The following is a 14,914-nucleotide window of genomic DNA, read 5'->3' on the forward strand; positions in this document are numbered from 1 at the left end:
GTCTGCTGTACATCCTGGCCTACGGAGATCTGGCAGGAGTTTCTGCATGTTTTCTACATGTAAAAGGTGTTTTGGATGACAAAAACATGTAGTTGAAATATTATTTATTTTATTTTTATTGAATGTCCCTTACAGTGTAGGTTTCAGCAAAGCAGAATATTATGGTTCTTGAGATTAAGGCCAGTGACACATGGGGGGACAGAAATGAATTAGTGGGTCTTGGGAGGATTTACCTGTCACATTTAACGGTTTGCGCAGATACGCTTGTTTATGTTATCCCACCACTCCAGTTCCTGGTAACCTAACTCACTGAACTGAGCGTTTCTTCCTAATTTACTTATTGACATGTGGGAAGATTAAGCAGCCTGTATGGGCATAGAGTGCCATGCAGCCTTTTGCTAAAGAAATGAAGATGAACACTCACTGGGATTACACCATTTTGAAATTATGTTGTTGTTATTGACCCGCAACAGGCATATTTCATTATCATCTTAATATATTTTTCCCTTTATCTGAATTTGTTGGTGACTTTGATCAATAAAGATGATGTAATTGACAATAAAAACAAGGGAGCAAATAAGTAACACAGTAAGCATCCAGTGGATATGTGGAATTAATTCAATATGAATGGATCTGGATGAGCTCAGAGCCGGCCTGGTTTGCTGAGACTTGTCACCAGTGCTGCTATGCTGGATAATTGCTCTGTCATATGATCTCATACAGTGGCCTTCTCCCAGTGGGTAACCACATCTTTTTAGGTGAATCCGATGTGAAGCATAACATCTTATCACCAGGACTGGGGACTTAGAAGCCTCACTCTCTCATCTCTCTCACTCAAATTCAGGTTTACTGGAATGTACATCGATACATATTTCCAAAGCATGAGAAATAAATACAATGAACATAGAATAAACATGTATGTAGACAGAAAACAATCAAAAATCTGTGTGTGCAACAATAAATTGAACATTGAACAATAATTAAGAAATTAATATAAAGAAGATCAAGAAGGGAACTTATAGAAACTTGTAGCTCTCTCTAATATAAATATTTTATTTAACATTTATCTGTAAAGAGAGACCAAAAGTCACAGCTTGCTGAGAAATTGTCATCATCTGCAACAAGAGAGGCTGAAAATGTTTGCTTTCTGAATCACTGCTTCCTTTAGGGACCCCTCAGAACTGAATCACGCCTTCCCCTTCATTTGTTCTGAAGCAGACAATAGATTGGCCATGGCTTTGTGCACTTGTATTTCCTCCCGCATTGCCCAAGCGCATATCACTGTCAGCTCAAATGAACATCCCGGACAATACAAATAGCAGCTCCGGCAGGTACTAATGAATTGTAAAATTAAATGTCCACCGCAATAATACATTCCCATTTTTCTCTGGCTAAAGTGCCATACCTCCCCTGAGCAGGCCTAGCCCATGAACGCACCATTCTGAGAAAAATGGTGATTCATTTGATAAGGTCTAATCAGTGAAACTAACTCTTATTCTAATTAAGGGAACATTTTAAGCTTAGCACTCTTAGTCCTTTGGATACATTTTGATTGCCAAATTACTCAATCTACGGAGCTGAGTTAAAAAAAGAAAAAAAGGAAAAACAGGCTAATTATGTCCATTAATTAGTCCCTGACAGAGGAGAGGATGAGGAGATTAGTTGCTGTCAGTTTGTTTATTTTAGTAATCCTGTCTGCAGAGCCCAAGAACGAGCTGTTCCTCTTCTACGGGAAAGGCAGGCCTGGCATCATCAGAGGTCTGGACATGAACATTAAGTCCAGCGATGAGCACATGGTGCAGATCGAGGATCTGGTCAGCCCGCGGGCCCTGGACTTCCACGCAGAAACCAGCTACGTATACTTCGCCGACACTACCAGCTTTTCGATCGGTCGACAGAAAATCGACGGGAGTGGCCGAGAGACTATACTCAAAGTCGGTGAGTGTGACACACAACTATGAATGTGTGCTGATCGCATTCTATACCTTTTCAGTGAAATACATGCATAATCCTGAACTGAGTCAACATGAATTGAATGCCCGTACTGTATGTCTTTTGGAGAACTTTATTTTACGGAATGCAAATTACTGGATAATTACTGTGTACTTACCAAAGAATTACAGAGTAACTCCTAATAATTACTGGTAATTATCTGTAATAATCGTTTTTTAAGGTAAAACCATTGTATTTACTAGTACTCAGTATAATTACTGGTATTACTTGGTGTGACGAGTGGGATAAAGTTTTACAACCATCCTCACTGGAGACTTCACTGGTGGTTGTTTTACAAATTTTGGTTATAACTGGACTTCATCAGTAAAGTGAGAAGAGGTTTCATGTTGTACCTGGTATATTACTGGATAATAATAATTACCTAATTAATCTATTCTATCCATTGGTCTGTTTGCAGAGGTTATTCTAAATGGTATTACCCGGTATCTACGGATGGGGGCACAATAAAAAATTATACTGAATAATTGTAATTAAGCATTGGTGTTAAAAAATATACTAATTACCAGGAATTATGAGTTACTAGACAAGTATTTGGTAATTACCCTGTAAATGTGTGCACCGTAACATGCCAAGTGTCTTTCTTTTGGCAAGATTACTTGCATTCTTGTTTTTTGTCCATTTGTGCAAATTAAAAATGTCCTACAGAAATGCCTTGAGGCCTAAATTGCATGGATTGGGAAGTGGAGACAGTGACATATGCTGTCCAGGGAGGAAACTGTAGACGGGATCTCTTTCCTCCTCATGTTTCAGACCTGGATAATGTGGAAGGGCTGTCAGTGGACTGGGTGGGGAATAACTTGTACTGGACGAATGATGGATTCAGAAAGACCATCAGCGTGGCCAGGCTGGAGAGTTCGTCCCAGACCAGGAAGACTCTCCTGGAGGGAGGCATGTCACATCCGAGAGCCATTGTGGTGGATCCTCTCAATGGGTAGGTGTTAAAGGGCAGCCAACCAATCAACTGTTGCAGTGCTTGTTGTTGCTGTTGTTATCGCTCCTGTGTTGTTGTTCTGTGCCAGAATTGGTTCGCTGATTTGTAATGGTGTTGGTTAATGTGCTGTGCTGCTCTATGGTCAGCACTGATTTAAATCCACTCCTCTTCTGACCTAATCCTCAGTCCCTGACAGGTCTTTCACATGCTCCTGTGTGTGTGTTTGTGCTTAGAGACTTGAGGGCTGTGCTGAGAACATGCTGTCATCACACCTACAACACATTATCACTTTTTACAAACATGATTTCCCTCCACGTGCTATTTTGAATTTGCACTGGATTGCACCTTCCTACAGTTGGGTCAGAATAGCATTTTTATAATTAGGCTTTCAGGCCAAAACGAGGACTGTATTACATTTCTTCCATACATAACAAGTTGTCGTGCAAGTTTTTTTCATAACCTCCTGAGACGTAGCAATGACTTTTTTAAATTTCACTTTCTTTTAGTCTCTGGTTAATCTCAACAACCTCAATTATACTATGCTGAAACCTACAATGTGAGAGAAGTACAAATAAATAAATACAGTAAATAAATTAGAATATTTGTAATGATTTTAACCCTTTAAGTATCACCCCTTTTCTTAATACAAGCTTGAAAGACATACCAAAAATTAAATGCCTACTATTCTCAAACCCTTTTGACAACAGACATTACATTATTGGCATTTGGCAGACGCTCTTTTCCAGAGCGACGTACAGTTGATTTGACTAAGCAGGAGACAATCCTCCCCTGGAGCAACCTAGGGTTAAGGGCCTTGCTCAAGGGCCCAACGGCTGTGCGGATCTTATTGTGACTACACTGAGATTCGAACCGCCGACCTTGCGGGTCCCAGTCATTTACCTTAACCACTACGCTACAGGCCACCCCCACATAATGCTGGTGTCTTCTGAAAGGTAGCCCTTTGGGGTGAATTACTTTTAGTATTACTAAATTAAAGGTACAGAGGCTCAAACCCACTGGAAGTGGAAGATCCTTTTCTCACTGAAAATATTTTCTGTTTTGATATTATTATTATTGTGGCGGTGCCTGGCATGCATAGAAATACAATGCAGCCACAGCCAAAACACTGGAAAAATCCCCTTTCAAATTTGGTGACAATATCACCATAAATGAGCATTCTTCATTGTTTTTTTATAAGCTATGTCTTAGCAGTTTTCCAAAAAGGATGTTTGGAGACTCCAAAAGGAAACAGGGAAACAAAATAATAATTATGGGTCTTATGAGGTGCAAAAATACTGTATTTTGCTTACTACCACTCCTTCTCCTTGTGCTCTCCTCAGATAGCAACAGGTTGAGATGATTGTAAATAAGTAAGTACAATAATGATAATAATAATAATAATATGTTGTATACTAATATATTAATTGTGGTCAGTTGATTTAAGTTTTCGTCAAATTCCCAACCCCCATCAACAACTTAGACACATTCCACAATTTCTCATGCGATTTATTATTCAAAAGCAGGCTTGCTCCTTATTTATAAGCATGCTGAATAATAATACAATATTTTGAGAATGTAGTCCCTCCAAAAGTATTGGAACAGCAAGCCCAATTCATTAGTTTTTGTTATACACTGTTTAATACGGGAGACATGGAATGTGGGATGGATGCGGCATAGGGGAGGTGGGAGGTTAAGGCGCACTGCAGAGGGGCTGATTATTCTGGTGATGGCCAATGAAGCAGGGGGCTAATTTGGGGGATGGGTTGCGGAGGTGAGTGTCCCGGGAGGAGAGCCAGACTCTTTGCCCAACATTGTACTTAGGGGCGGGGCGCCTGACGGTCAGCAAACCTCCTCATGAGGCTGACGTGCTGCCGCAGCATGGAGCGTGCCATGCTCATTGGACCAGGAATTGAGCTGCAGGGACCTCCACCTCTCTCTCCCCCTCTGGAAAGAGAGGTTGGTAGCCCAGGCAGCAGGCGAATGGAGACAGCCCAGTAGCATAGATGGGTAGGGAATTGTGTGCATACTCAATTCATGGAGGAGACTCCACCCTGCCGGCAGGTGACTTCTCCACCATGCAGCGTAGGCGCTTCTCCAATTCTTGCTTAAATGGAAGTCTGACCAATTGAGGGTAGAAACCAGAAGACAGCTGCACCTTAGGCCCAATGAGCATGCAGAAGGCTGACCAGAAACAGCTGAATTGGGGGCCCCTGTCTGAAGTGACCCCCAGGGTCGTGCAGGCGGAAAACATGTGTGTCAGAGGGTAATTTGGGAAGGGGAATGAAGTGGGCAGATTTCGAAAAACGATCAACAATGGTGAGGATGACGGTCATACCCATAGAAGCAGGTAGACACATGACACAAGTCCAGGGCTATGTGAGACCATGGGGCTGTGTGAGACCATGGGTGGTGCGGAATGACGAGGGGTTGAAGTAGTCCCTGTGGTCGCTGGTTAAATGACTTGACTTGACGCATTCCAGACAAGTGGTGACAAACTCTGTGGTGTCCTTCACCACCACAAGTGTCTAGACAATAGTGTGAGCCCATGAGAGGACTTGGGTCTGGACTGGACCAGGAACAAACAGCCGATTACTAGGGCTGTCACTGGGAGCATGGTGTCTTGTTAACACTTTCTCCACTGCCTCAACGACTTCTAGCTTCATCGCCACCCCCAGAACCTTGGCAGGCAGGATGGAGGTAGGACCTTCCGGGAAGTGGGCAAGTGAATATAGCCGGGAGAGAGCATCAGGTGTAATGTTCTTGGATCCGGGGCGGTATGTGGGTGTGAAGTTGAACTGATTTAAAAACGGACCAGCGGGCTTGGTGGGGGTGTTGGCGGACCTTAGGTACTCCAGGTTACGGTGGTCTGTCCAAACAACAAATGGAACAGGAGAGCCCTCTAGTAGGTTACACCACTCTTCAAATGCTAATTTGAACAGTTCATGTTCCCCAATACTGTAATTCCTCTCCGAAGGGGACAGATGACGGGAGAAGGCTTAACCAATCAATCTAACAGCACACATCTAGTTGTTTAACAAAAATCTGAAAAAATCTGAAAAAATCTAAAAGCTGAAATTCGGATATGTCATCTCATGTACATCTTTTGACCTCATATTCAATTGTCTTCAGTGTATAGCAAAAAAAGACCTTGCTGTTCCAATACTTTTTGAGGAGACTGTAAATGTAGACAATTCACAATCATTTCAGTATGCTTTATGATAGCAAATATTAGGCTGCCTCACAGAGTAAGAACAGCAGATTAATTGTTAAATAGGCTACAAAATCAGATCAATCTCCCTGAAATTATGTGTTGGCTATGCCAACTATTTTAATTAATTTCACAAAAATGTTAAAAAAATGTATCACTTTGAGTGCATTTTAAAAGAGGAATTACGGATAATATCTATAAGTTTGAGTGATAAAAAAAAAAAAATCTTCATTGAACTGCAGTGCTTCAGAGATAGGAAAGTCATAAGAGGGAAGGAATGCAATACTGCCAACTAGTGGTAATGTAGAGACACCACTGGTTACCTCCCCTTGAAACATTTCAGAAGTTCCAGTCTTGGCAGCATGGATTCGTTTCTTGGACAAAGTGAAAAGATCATTTAATTTATATGACCCTAAATGGCGAGAGGCTTTAGAGACAGATTTGGAAGATATTGTAATACGCACAAAAGTATACATAAATTTCAACTCAGCTTCTCTTTATACACAAAAGTTATCTTTAAATTAAAGGGATTTCCTTCACAGTGTGAAAATTGGTGTTAAATAAAAGCATATCTACAACTCTGACCAAAAGATGTAATATATTAGACAACAAAACAATAAACCTACAAATAAGGAATCACAAACCATTGCTATTTTTTCTCATTCTGAATACAATAACAGACAGAATACATTCAAGAACAGCTTTAACCACGAGTGGAAAAAAAAGTTGAGACACAATCTATTTCCTTCAATGAGGAAATGTATAATAATCATCTCATTATTTTACAATGACACAAACTGTTGATTGTAACAATCAATAGGCTATGTTTACGACAATCCTGTTGTTTTTACAAGTTACTATTGACATGCAGTAGACTACAGGCTAAGGAGTACAACAAATAACTACTTGGCTTGATTGCTATCTAGCCAAAAAAATACACACATTGATGCATATCAAAAGATAATTGAATGGTGTATCGCTGGCTAACATTTCCAAATACAAACTTACGGTTTATAGGAGAGTAGCGTAAAAAAACATAGTTGCATTAAACATAGTTGCATTTAAAACATAGTTGCATTTTATCTGTAAGGGGAGCGGGGTTGGAGGACCAAATGCCACCGAGTTGGGTTCTAAAAGTTACCCACAAGACATGAGATAACCACTGATACACTCCAGAGGAGGAAATGGTAAACAAGAAAGGGATTAATTAACTCCCCAACAATTAGCCAACCAATACAACAACCTATCAAAATGGTCAAGATGTTTAATCTGAGTCAAACAAGGAAACAAACGTTAGGGAAACTGAACCTCACTACAGATTATGGTGGACGTAAGACGAGGCAAGTGGAATATAGCGCAAGGGAGACACCGACCTTCGACAATGTTGTATAGCCTCAGTGCAACCCATACAATAATGACACCAAGCTATGATGTGAACGAAAACACTGTGTTTGAATAAAGTGACAAAAAGAAACACCTCGCTATAAAGAAACAAACATAAAGTGTACAAGCCACAGAAAGTCTGAAAGAATCATCTTAATTACAAGCGGGCCTCAGTACTTTCAACTTATTAAAGGTAGCTGTTAACACAAGGCGAAAAATAAACTAGGTGGACGAACAATATCTGGGAGCAAGCCTGCAGCACATGGTGAATTCCCACCCTAACACTTGGCCTAGACTGAAGGAAGATTCTGACGGGGTCTCCATTCCCAAAACAACCCCATCATCCACCTGTCATGTGCTTACCATTTGTGCACTAAAAATTTAAACGTGAACTTGCAGATCAGGCGGACCGTACTCATTGCCCTAAGATGATGATGGACCACTGCGTGTTCGTCTCCCTTGACAGCCAACATCATGGGTGAATGATACTGTCTGTCCACACCTCACATTAGTGCACAAACAAATTAAAACATCTAACAGTGCTCAAGAAGTGATGTAGTATGATAAATCAAGCGCAGGTTAACCAAGACAAGGGACTTAAATAGAAAGGCACACAGCTGACCTTGATTGGCAATCAGACCATACCCAGCAGACAATTGGAATCAGTAGTCAGAATGAGGGTATTGATTACCTGATAGCCAAAGTGAACTAATCATCAAATTGGCAAAAATATGACAAACGTGCCCTCTAGTGGCAGGGTAGTGCCTGGAAATTACAGAAGCATTACATTATCAGGTTTTTCTAAAGCCTAAAATAAAATGAATAGTTCGATCTGCTACTTAGGATGATGTTCCTGATTGGTTCTTTGTCAGAAAAAACATTGTAATAAAATGAGAAATGTTATATTGCTATAATATATTATATTGGCTATATCCGAAGCTACATGTAGCTACAACTACAACCTAAGGATTTTTAGCGATCAAATTATAATTCTTGAATGGATACGCAAATAAAGTTAACTGGTTAAATGCTGGCAGCACACAGTAGCCTGCATCTTGCTTTTAAAATTAGTTTGTAGCTACAGCAGTTAAGTTGCTGATGTAGCTACAAACATACAGATAAACGGCTCCAGGCTGATTCTAACATTAGAATCGAACACCCAGAACTGCCAGTCTCTGCTCTAACAAAGACTCTCTGGGCTTCCGGGAATAGCATATCTATGGCCCAGGGGTACAAAAAAGTGTGCCCTGCCTGGTTTCTGGCAGCAGCCAACCAGTGTCGTATAAATACGTCACCCAAAAGAGAAAACACCTCCAATTGAACCCTCATGTGGGCACAGTGCAAGAGCACCCCACGGCTGGAAGCAAGAGGCGTGCCCAGCGAAGACTGACAGCAATGAGAGAAAAAAGAGACTTTAAATATTATGTATTTATGTATGTACAAGTTTCAGCTAATCAGCAATTTAACAGCCAAGAAAAGCCAATTTTAGATGTTACGAATATCTTTTGTAATTGATCGGCAAAAAGGGAAATTGCATCGATTAAATCTACAACACAATAAAATGTGTCAATTGTAAAAAGTGAAAGGGTGTGAATTCTTTCTCAAGCCACTGTACAATTTTTGCTTTTTTTCAGGTAATTTTGTCACCATCCATTAATTATTTATGTAAAATCTTTAAGTGGACTATTATCTTCCTTGGCATCTGCCTGACCAGTAAGTCTAAAACATAAGTGTAATAAATACCTAATAAAGTGCTCACAAGAGTTTGTGGCGGTGTGGCAGCACCCCCATGCTATGTTAACTGTTTGCTTTTTCTGTTTAATTCATCAAATAGAAATTGAGCATAAACATTTTCAGAAATGTGTCATGTTTAAGTACCGTACAGAAGTTATATTCACTTAGATTCCACAAATATGCAATTTTACCAGGGTTGTACAAACCACTGTCGAGTAATGTACATGATGTCTACATTGCTTTTACAAGTAAAAAATCTGCTAGGTTTGACAATGCATAGCCTACACTGCAACTTTCATGAGAAATACATTTGCAGTGGCATAGCATGTATCAAAACAAATGCAAGCATGTGCACTACAAGCACTACACATGTTTAATTGAATTTCAGGGAAAGGTTTTCAGTGATGTACTTATTTTGTATTTTCAGTCTCACATGACTCTCAAACACCCATCGAATGGGAAGAGGGGATTGTATTATAATCTGTTTGTTTTGTCCTACCTACTTTATTTATCTGATGCATCAGGCTGGAGTTGTTTCTAAGCTAAAAAAGAGGCAGGTCAGTCATTGTGTTCCATCACGCTCATCCAAACACAGCAGACAACAGAGCCGTCTGTCTACTGTGTGCAATCCTCCAGGTAAAATCAGTATCTCTGCTCTCTTATTTTTCTTCTTTTTATCTTTCTCTCTGTGTTGCTGTATCTGTGCTGGTTGTGTGCCTGTGTGTGTTACCACGATAAGATGCTGGATTAACTCCAACGGCCTGTATGAGTCATGTGACTTGGTTTTTCAGGTACTTTGGTAGGGAGTCTGCTTTTCTACAGCAGAGGCACTTCCATTACTGTATGTGTGTAGAATTATTTATTTGGTCAGCGGGACATAGAGTCAATAGCGTTGTGGTTATTTGCTGTCACATCGTATTGCAAGTGCTGAACGTGAGTCACAGCCCTTGCCCTTTGGTGGGGTGAATACACTTCACGTCCCACAATGAGGGAGTACTGGTCATATCAACAATTGCCGTGCAACCTGCATACCTGGAGTCCACAATGGGTTTAACCCAGGCTCATTACTGGGAGTCACTCTGGTCAAACCCCAGCTTGTTAACATGAAACCAGTCTGCATGTTTGATCAACTTTCAGGCGAAGGGGGTGTTTTGTAAACAGAAGTTTTGGGTCTGAGTGTTGTGGTTCAACAACAGTTAGTATTTACGAAGTGCTCTCATGATTTCCGCTCCTGCCCCCTTGTTCTGTAAACATACAGAACAAGTACTGCTGATATCCTAACTCACGTAACATGGGGGAACACAATGGAACATAACCCGAACAATGGAAAATAACCCAAAAAAATGCCACTGACACTATATAACCACAAGCTCGTAGACAGGACGGTCCAGGCACTAAACACAGGCCAGCTGTCTATTCCTAACCTAACACATCAAAATAATCTATCGCTAACTTGCGAGAAAATAAGGAGTGAGTCTTCGGCCAGTAAGCTTCTCTATTCTGACCTAAACTGTCTATAAAGGTGCTCAAAAAAAAAGATCCTGCCTGACCATCTGGCAACTGAAAAGAAAAAACGAGACATAGAACAAAATACTTGGCTTAAATGTAGTGGATACGCAGAGCTCCCAAAAAGGAGTCTCAAACAGGTCTTAAAAAGATACTTTCAAAAAGTGATCCTCAATACTACAAAGGCTTCCAGCGTTACCCATTTGGCCAGGTGAACACAGCTACACATAATTGGCATTTAGGTTGATTGGCTGCAGCTGTCGGAAGAAAGGAAAGAAGAATATATCACACAGGGCTTAACAGTTTGTATAATATATAATGAAATGATGAAAAAACAACATGAGGAAATGTGATTATTGTGGTCAGGATGAAACTATAGAGCATGTAATGCTTTCTTTTGAGTATTTTGATGTGAGGAAAGAAGTAGTATTGCACCTTAGAGAGAAAAGATTGCATTTGGAGTTGCAAAAAAGTTCAGGAGATCTCTTTTTTTGTTTTAATTCATGTTTTTACTCTCTACGAAAACGGGGCGTCAAGAATGTGGGGGATATGATCCTACACGGTATGTGTAAAGTTGCGAGGATAGATAATTAATAATTACATGTATAATTAAAATGACATATTTATAGTTAGTTAACCTTAACTAGTTTGAGTTAGCAGAGGCTGACTTCATTCAATACAGGAGCAAAATTAATAAGAGCAACCTTGGAAGACTCCCATGACACGGCCACACAAAGACCCAGTTACCTCGCCCGGAAAAGGGAAACCGGGGCCCCCTGCTGGAGCCAGACCCGGGAGGGGAGCTCGTCGGCGAGCGTCTGGTGGCCGGGCCTTATCCCATGGGGCCCGGCCGGGCACAGCCCGAACTGGTCACGTGGGGTCGCCGCCCTGTGGGCTCACCACCTGCAGAGGTCGGCATCGGAGTCGGGTGCTTTGCCCAACGGGCAGTAGGCAAAGGCGGGGTTCCGGGCGTGCTGATCCTCGGCGTCGCAGACTGGTTCTGGGGACGTGGAACGTCACCTCTCTGGTGGGGAAGGAACCGGAGCTAGTGCGGGAGGCGGAGCGGTACCAACTAGATATAGTTGGGCTCACCTCCACGCACAGTACTGGTTCCGGAACCAAACTCCTGGAGAGGGGCTGGACTCTGTTCTTTTCTGGAGTTGCTCAAGGTGAGAGGCGCCGGGCGGGTATGGGGATACTCACAAGCCACCGGCTGAGCGCCACTGTGTTGGAGTTCCACCCGGGGAACGAGAGGGTCGCCTCTCTGCGACTACGTGTCGCTGGGGGGAAGGCTCTGACTGTCATTTGTGCGTATGCACCAAATGGCAGTTCAGAGTATCCGGCCTTCTTGGAGTCACTGGGTGGCATCCTGGAAAGGGTGCCACCCGGAGACTCCATAGTTCTGCTGGGCGACTTCAACGCTCACGTGGGCAATGACGGAGAAACCTGGAGGGGGGTGTTTGGGAGGAACGGCCTGCCTGATCTGAACCCAAGCGGTGTTTTGTTATTGGATTTCTGTGCTGGTCATGGATTGTCGATAACAAACACCATGTTCGAGCATAGGGTAGCTCATAAGTGTACTTTGTGGTCGTATCATCAGACCTGCGGCCATATGTCTTGGACACTCGGGTGAAGAGAGGAGCAGAGCTGTCAACTGATCACCACCTGGTGGTGAGTTGGATCAAGTGGCCGGGGAGGCTGCCTGACAGACCCGGTAAACCCAAACGTGTAGTGAGGGTGAACTGGGAACGTCTGGCGGAGGCCCCTGTTTGCTGTTCTTCAACTCCCACCTCCGGAAGAACTTCTCACGCATCCCGGGGGAAGCTGGGGACATGGAGTCCGAGTGGGCCATGTTCAAAGCCTCCATTGCAGAGGCGGCAAGCAGGAGCTGTGGCCAGAAGGTCATCGGTGCCTGTCGGGGCGGCAACCCTGGTGGACACCAGCGGTGAGGGAGGCCGTCAAGCTGAAGAAGGAGGCCTTTCAGGCTTGGCTGGCCCGGGGGTCCCCTGAAGCAGCAGACAGGTACCGGGTGGCCAGAAGGGCTGCAGCTTCGGCAGTCGCTGAATCAAAAACCCGGGTATGGGAGGAGTTCGGGGAGGCTATGGAGAAGGACTTTCGGTTGGCCTCGAGGAAGTTCTGGCAAACCATCCGACGACTCAGAAAGGGAAAGCAGGGCTTGTCTCAGGCTGTTTTCAGCAGGGGAGGAGAACTGCTGACCCGGACTGGGGATATTGTCGGGCGGTGGAAAGAGCACTTCGAGGAGCTCCTGAACCCGAACAACACGTCCTCTGTGGAAGAGGCAGAGCCTGAAGACTCGGGGGAATCTGCACCTATATCCCTGGCGGAAGTTGCTGAGGTAGTCAAAAAGCTCCTCAGTGGCAAGTCGCCGGGTGTAGATGAGATTCGCCCTGAGATGCTGAAGGCTTTGGACATTGTTGGGCTGTCTTGGCTGACACGCCTCTTCAGTGTCGCGTGGAGATCGGGGACAGTGCCTGTAGAGTGGCAGACCGGGGTGGTGGTCCCCATTTTCAAGAAGGGGGACCGGAGGGTGTGCTCCAATTACCGGGGTATCACACTCCTCAGCCTCCCTGGGAAAGCTTACTCTAGGGTACTGGAAAGGAGGCTCCGACCGACGGTCGAACCTCGGATTCAGGAGGAGCAATGTGGCTTCCGTCCTGGTCGTGGAACAGTGGACCAGCTCTTTACCTTGGCAAGGTTGCTGGCGGGGTCATGGGAGTTTGCCCATCCAGTCCACATGTGCTTTGTGGACTTGGAGAAGGCTTTCGACCGTTTCCCCCGGGGAACCCTGTGGGGTGTACTGCGGGAGTATGGGGTACCGGGGCCGTTGTTACGAGCCATCAGGTCCCTGTATAACCAAAGTGAGAGCTGTGTCCGCATTCTCGGCACAAAGTCAAGCACGTTTCCGGTGGGTGTTGGACTCCGCCAAGGTTGCCCCTTGTCACCGGTCCTGTTTGTGGTATTCATGGACAGGATCTCAAGGCGCAGCCGAGGTGAGGAGAGTGTCCGGTTTGGTGACCTCAGAATCGCATCTCTGCTTTTTGCGGATGATGTGGTTCTGCTGGCTTCATCGGACCGTGACCTTCAGCACGCACTGGAGCGGTTTGCAGCCGAGTGTGAAGCGGCCGGGATGAGAGTCAGCACCTCCAAGTCCGAGGCCATGGTTCTCTGCCGGAAAACGGTGGATTGCTCCCTCCGGGTTGGGAACGAGTTTTTGCCCCAAGTGAAGGAGTTCAAGTATCTCGGGGTCTTGTTCACGAGTGAGGGTAGAAGGGAGCGTGAGATCGGCAGGCGGATCGGTGCAGCGTCAGCAGTAATGCGGGCGTTGCACCGGACCGTTGTGGTGAAGAAGATTTACTGGTCGATCTACGTCCCAACCCTCACCTATGGTCACAAGCTTTGGGTAGTGACCGAAAAAACGAGATCGCGTATACAAGCGGCCGAAATGAGCTTCCTCCGTAGGGTGGCCGGGCTCAGCCTTAGAGATAGGGTGAGGAGCTCGGACATCCGGAGGGAGCTCGGAGTAGAGCCGCTGCTCCTTCGCGTCGAAAGGAGCCAATTGAGGTGGTTCGGGCAGCTGATCAGGATGCCTCCCGCGCGCCTCCCTTTGGAGGTTTTCCGGGCTCGTCCAACTGGGCGGAGACCCCGAGGGAGACCCAGAGCCCGCTGGAGAGATTATATATCTCTCCTGGCCAGGGAACGCCTCGGGATCCCCCAGGAGGAGCTAGAATGCGTTGCTGGGGAGAGGGACGCCTGGAATACCCGGCTTTGTCTACTGCCCCCGCGACCCGACTCCGGATAAGCGGGTGATGATGGATGGATGGATGGAACCTTGGAAGATATAACAAAGTTTATTATCCTCAAAGTACTGAACAGGGCAAAGCACAATTCACTACAGTGTACAACAAACTATGTGTGGGTGTGGAAGTATGCATGTGTGTGTGTGTGTGTGTGTGTGTGTGTGTATGTGTGTGCGTATGCGTGTTAGCGTTGGGCGCGCATGTGCGCAGCCATGTGGGGAGGTTGTATGTTCTCCAGAAAGTGTGCGGTTATACAGGCATGCCTGCGCACTGTGCATGCGTGTTTCAAGGAGAACAAAGAAACTAAGATGGAGGAAGGTT

General features: G+C 44.4%; 1 protein-coding gene across 1 annotated transcript in view; it reads left to right on the top strand.

Annotated features, from left to right (window-relative positions):
* LOC133116330 (low-density lipoprotein receptor-related protein 1B-like) overlaps positions 1–14,914 on the top strand; it is a 447,656-nt gene that overhangs the window by 118,019 nt on the left and 314,723 nt on the right. Inside the window, exons 11-12 of the mRNA XM_061225770.1 lie at positions 1,702–1,938; positions 2,764–2,944. Of these exons, the coding sequence (XP_061081754.1) occupies positions 1,702–1,938; positions 2,764–2,944 (418 nt within the window). The remainder of the gene's footprint in view (positions 1–1,701; positions 1,939–2,763; positions 2,945–14,914) is intronic.

The sequence above is a fragment of the Conger conger genome, chromosome 17 (genome assembly GCF_963514075.1).
Source record: "Conger conger chromosome 17, fConCon1.1, whole genome shotgun sequence".
Taxonomy (NCBI): Eukaryota; Metazoa; Chordata; class Actinopteri; order Anguilliformes; family Congridae; genus Conger; species Conger conger.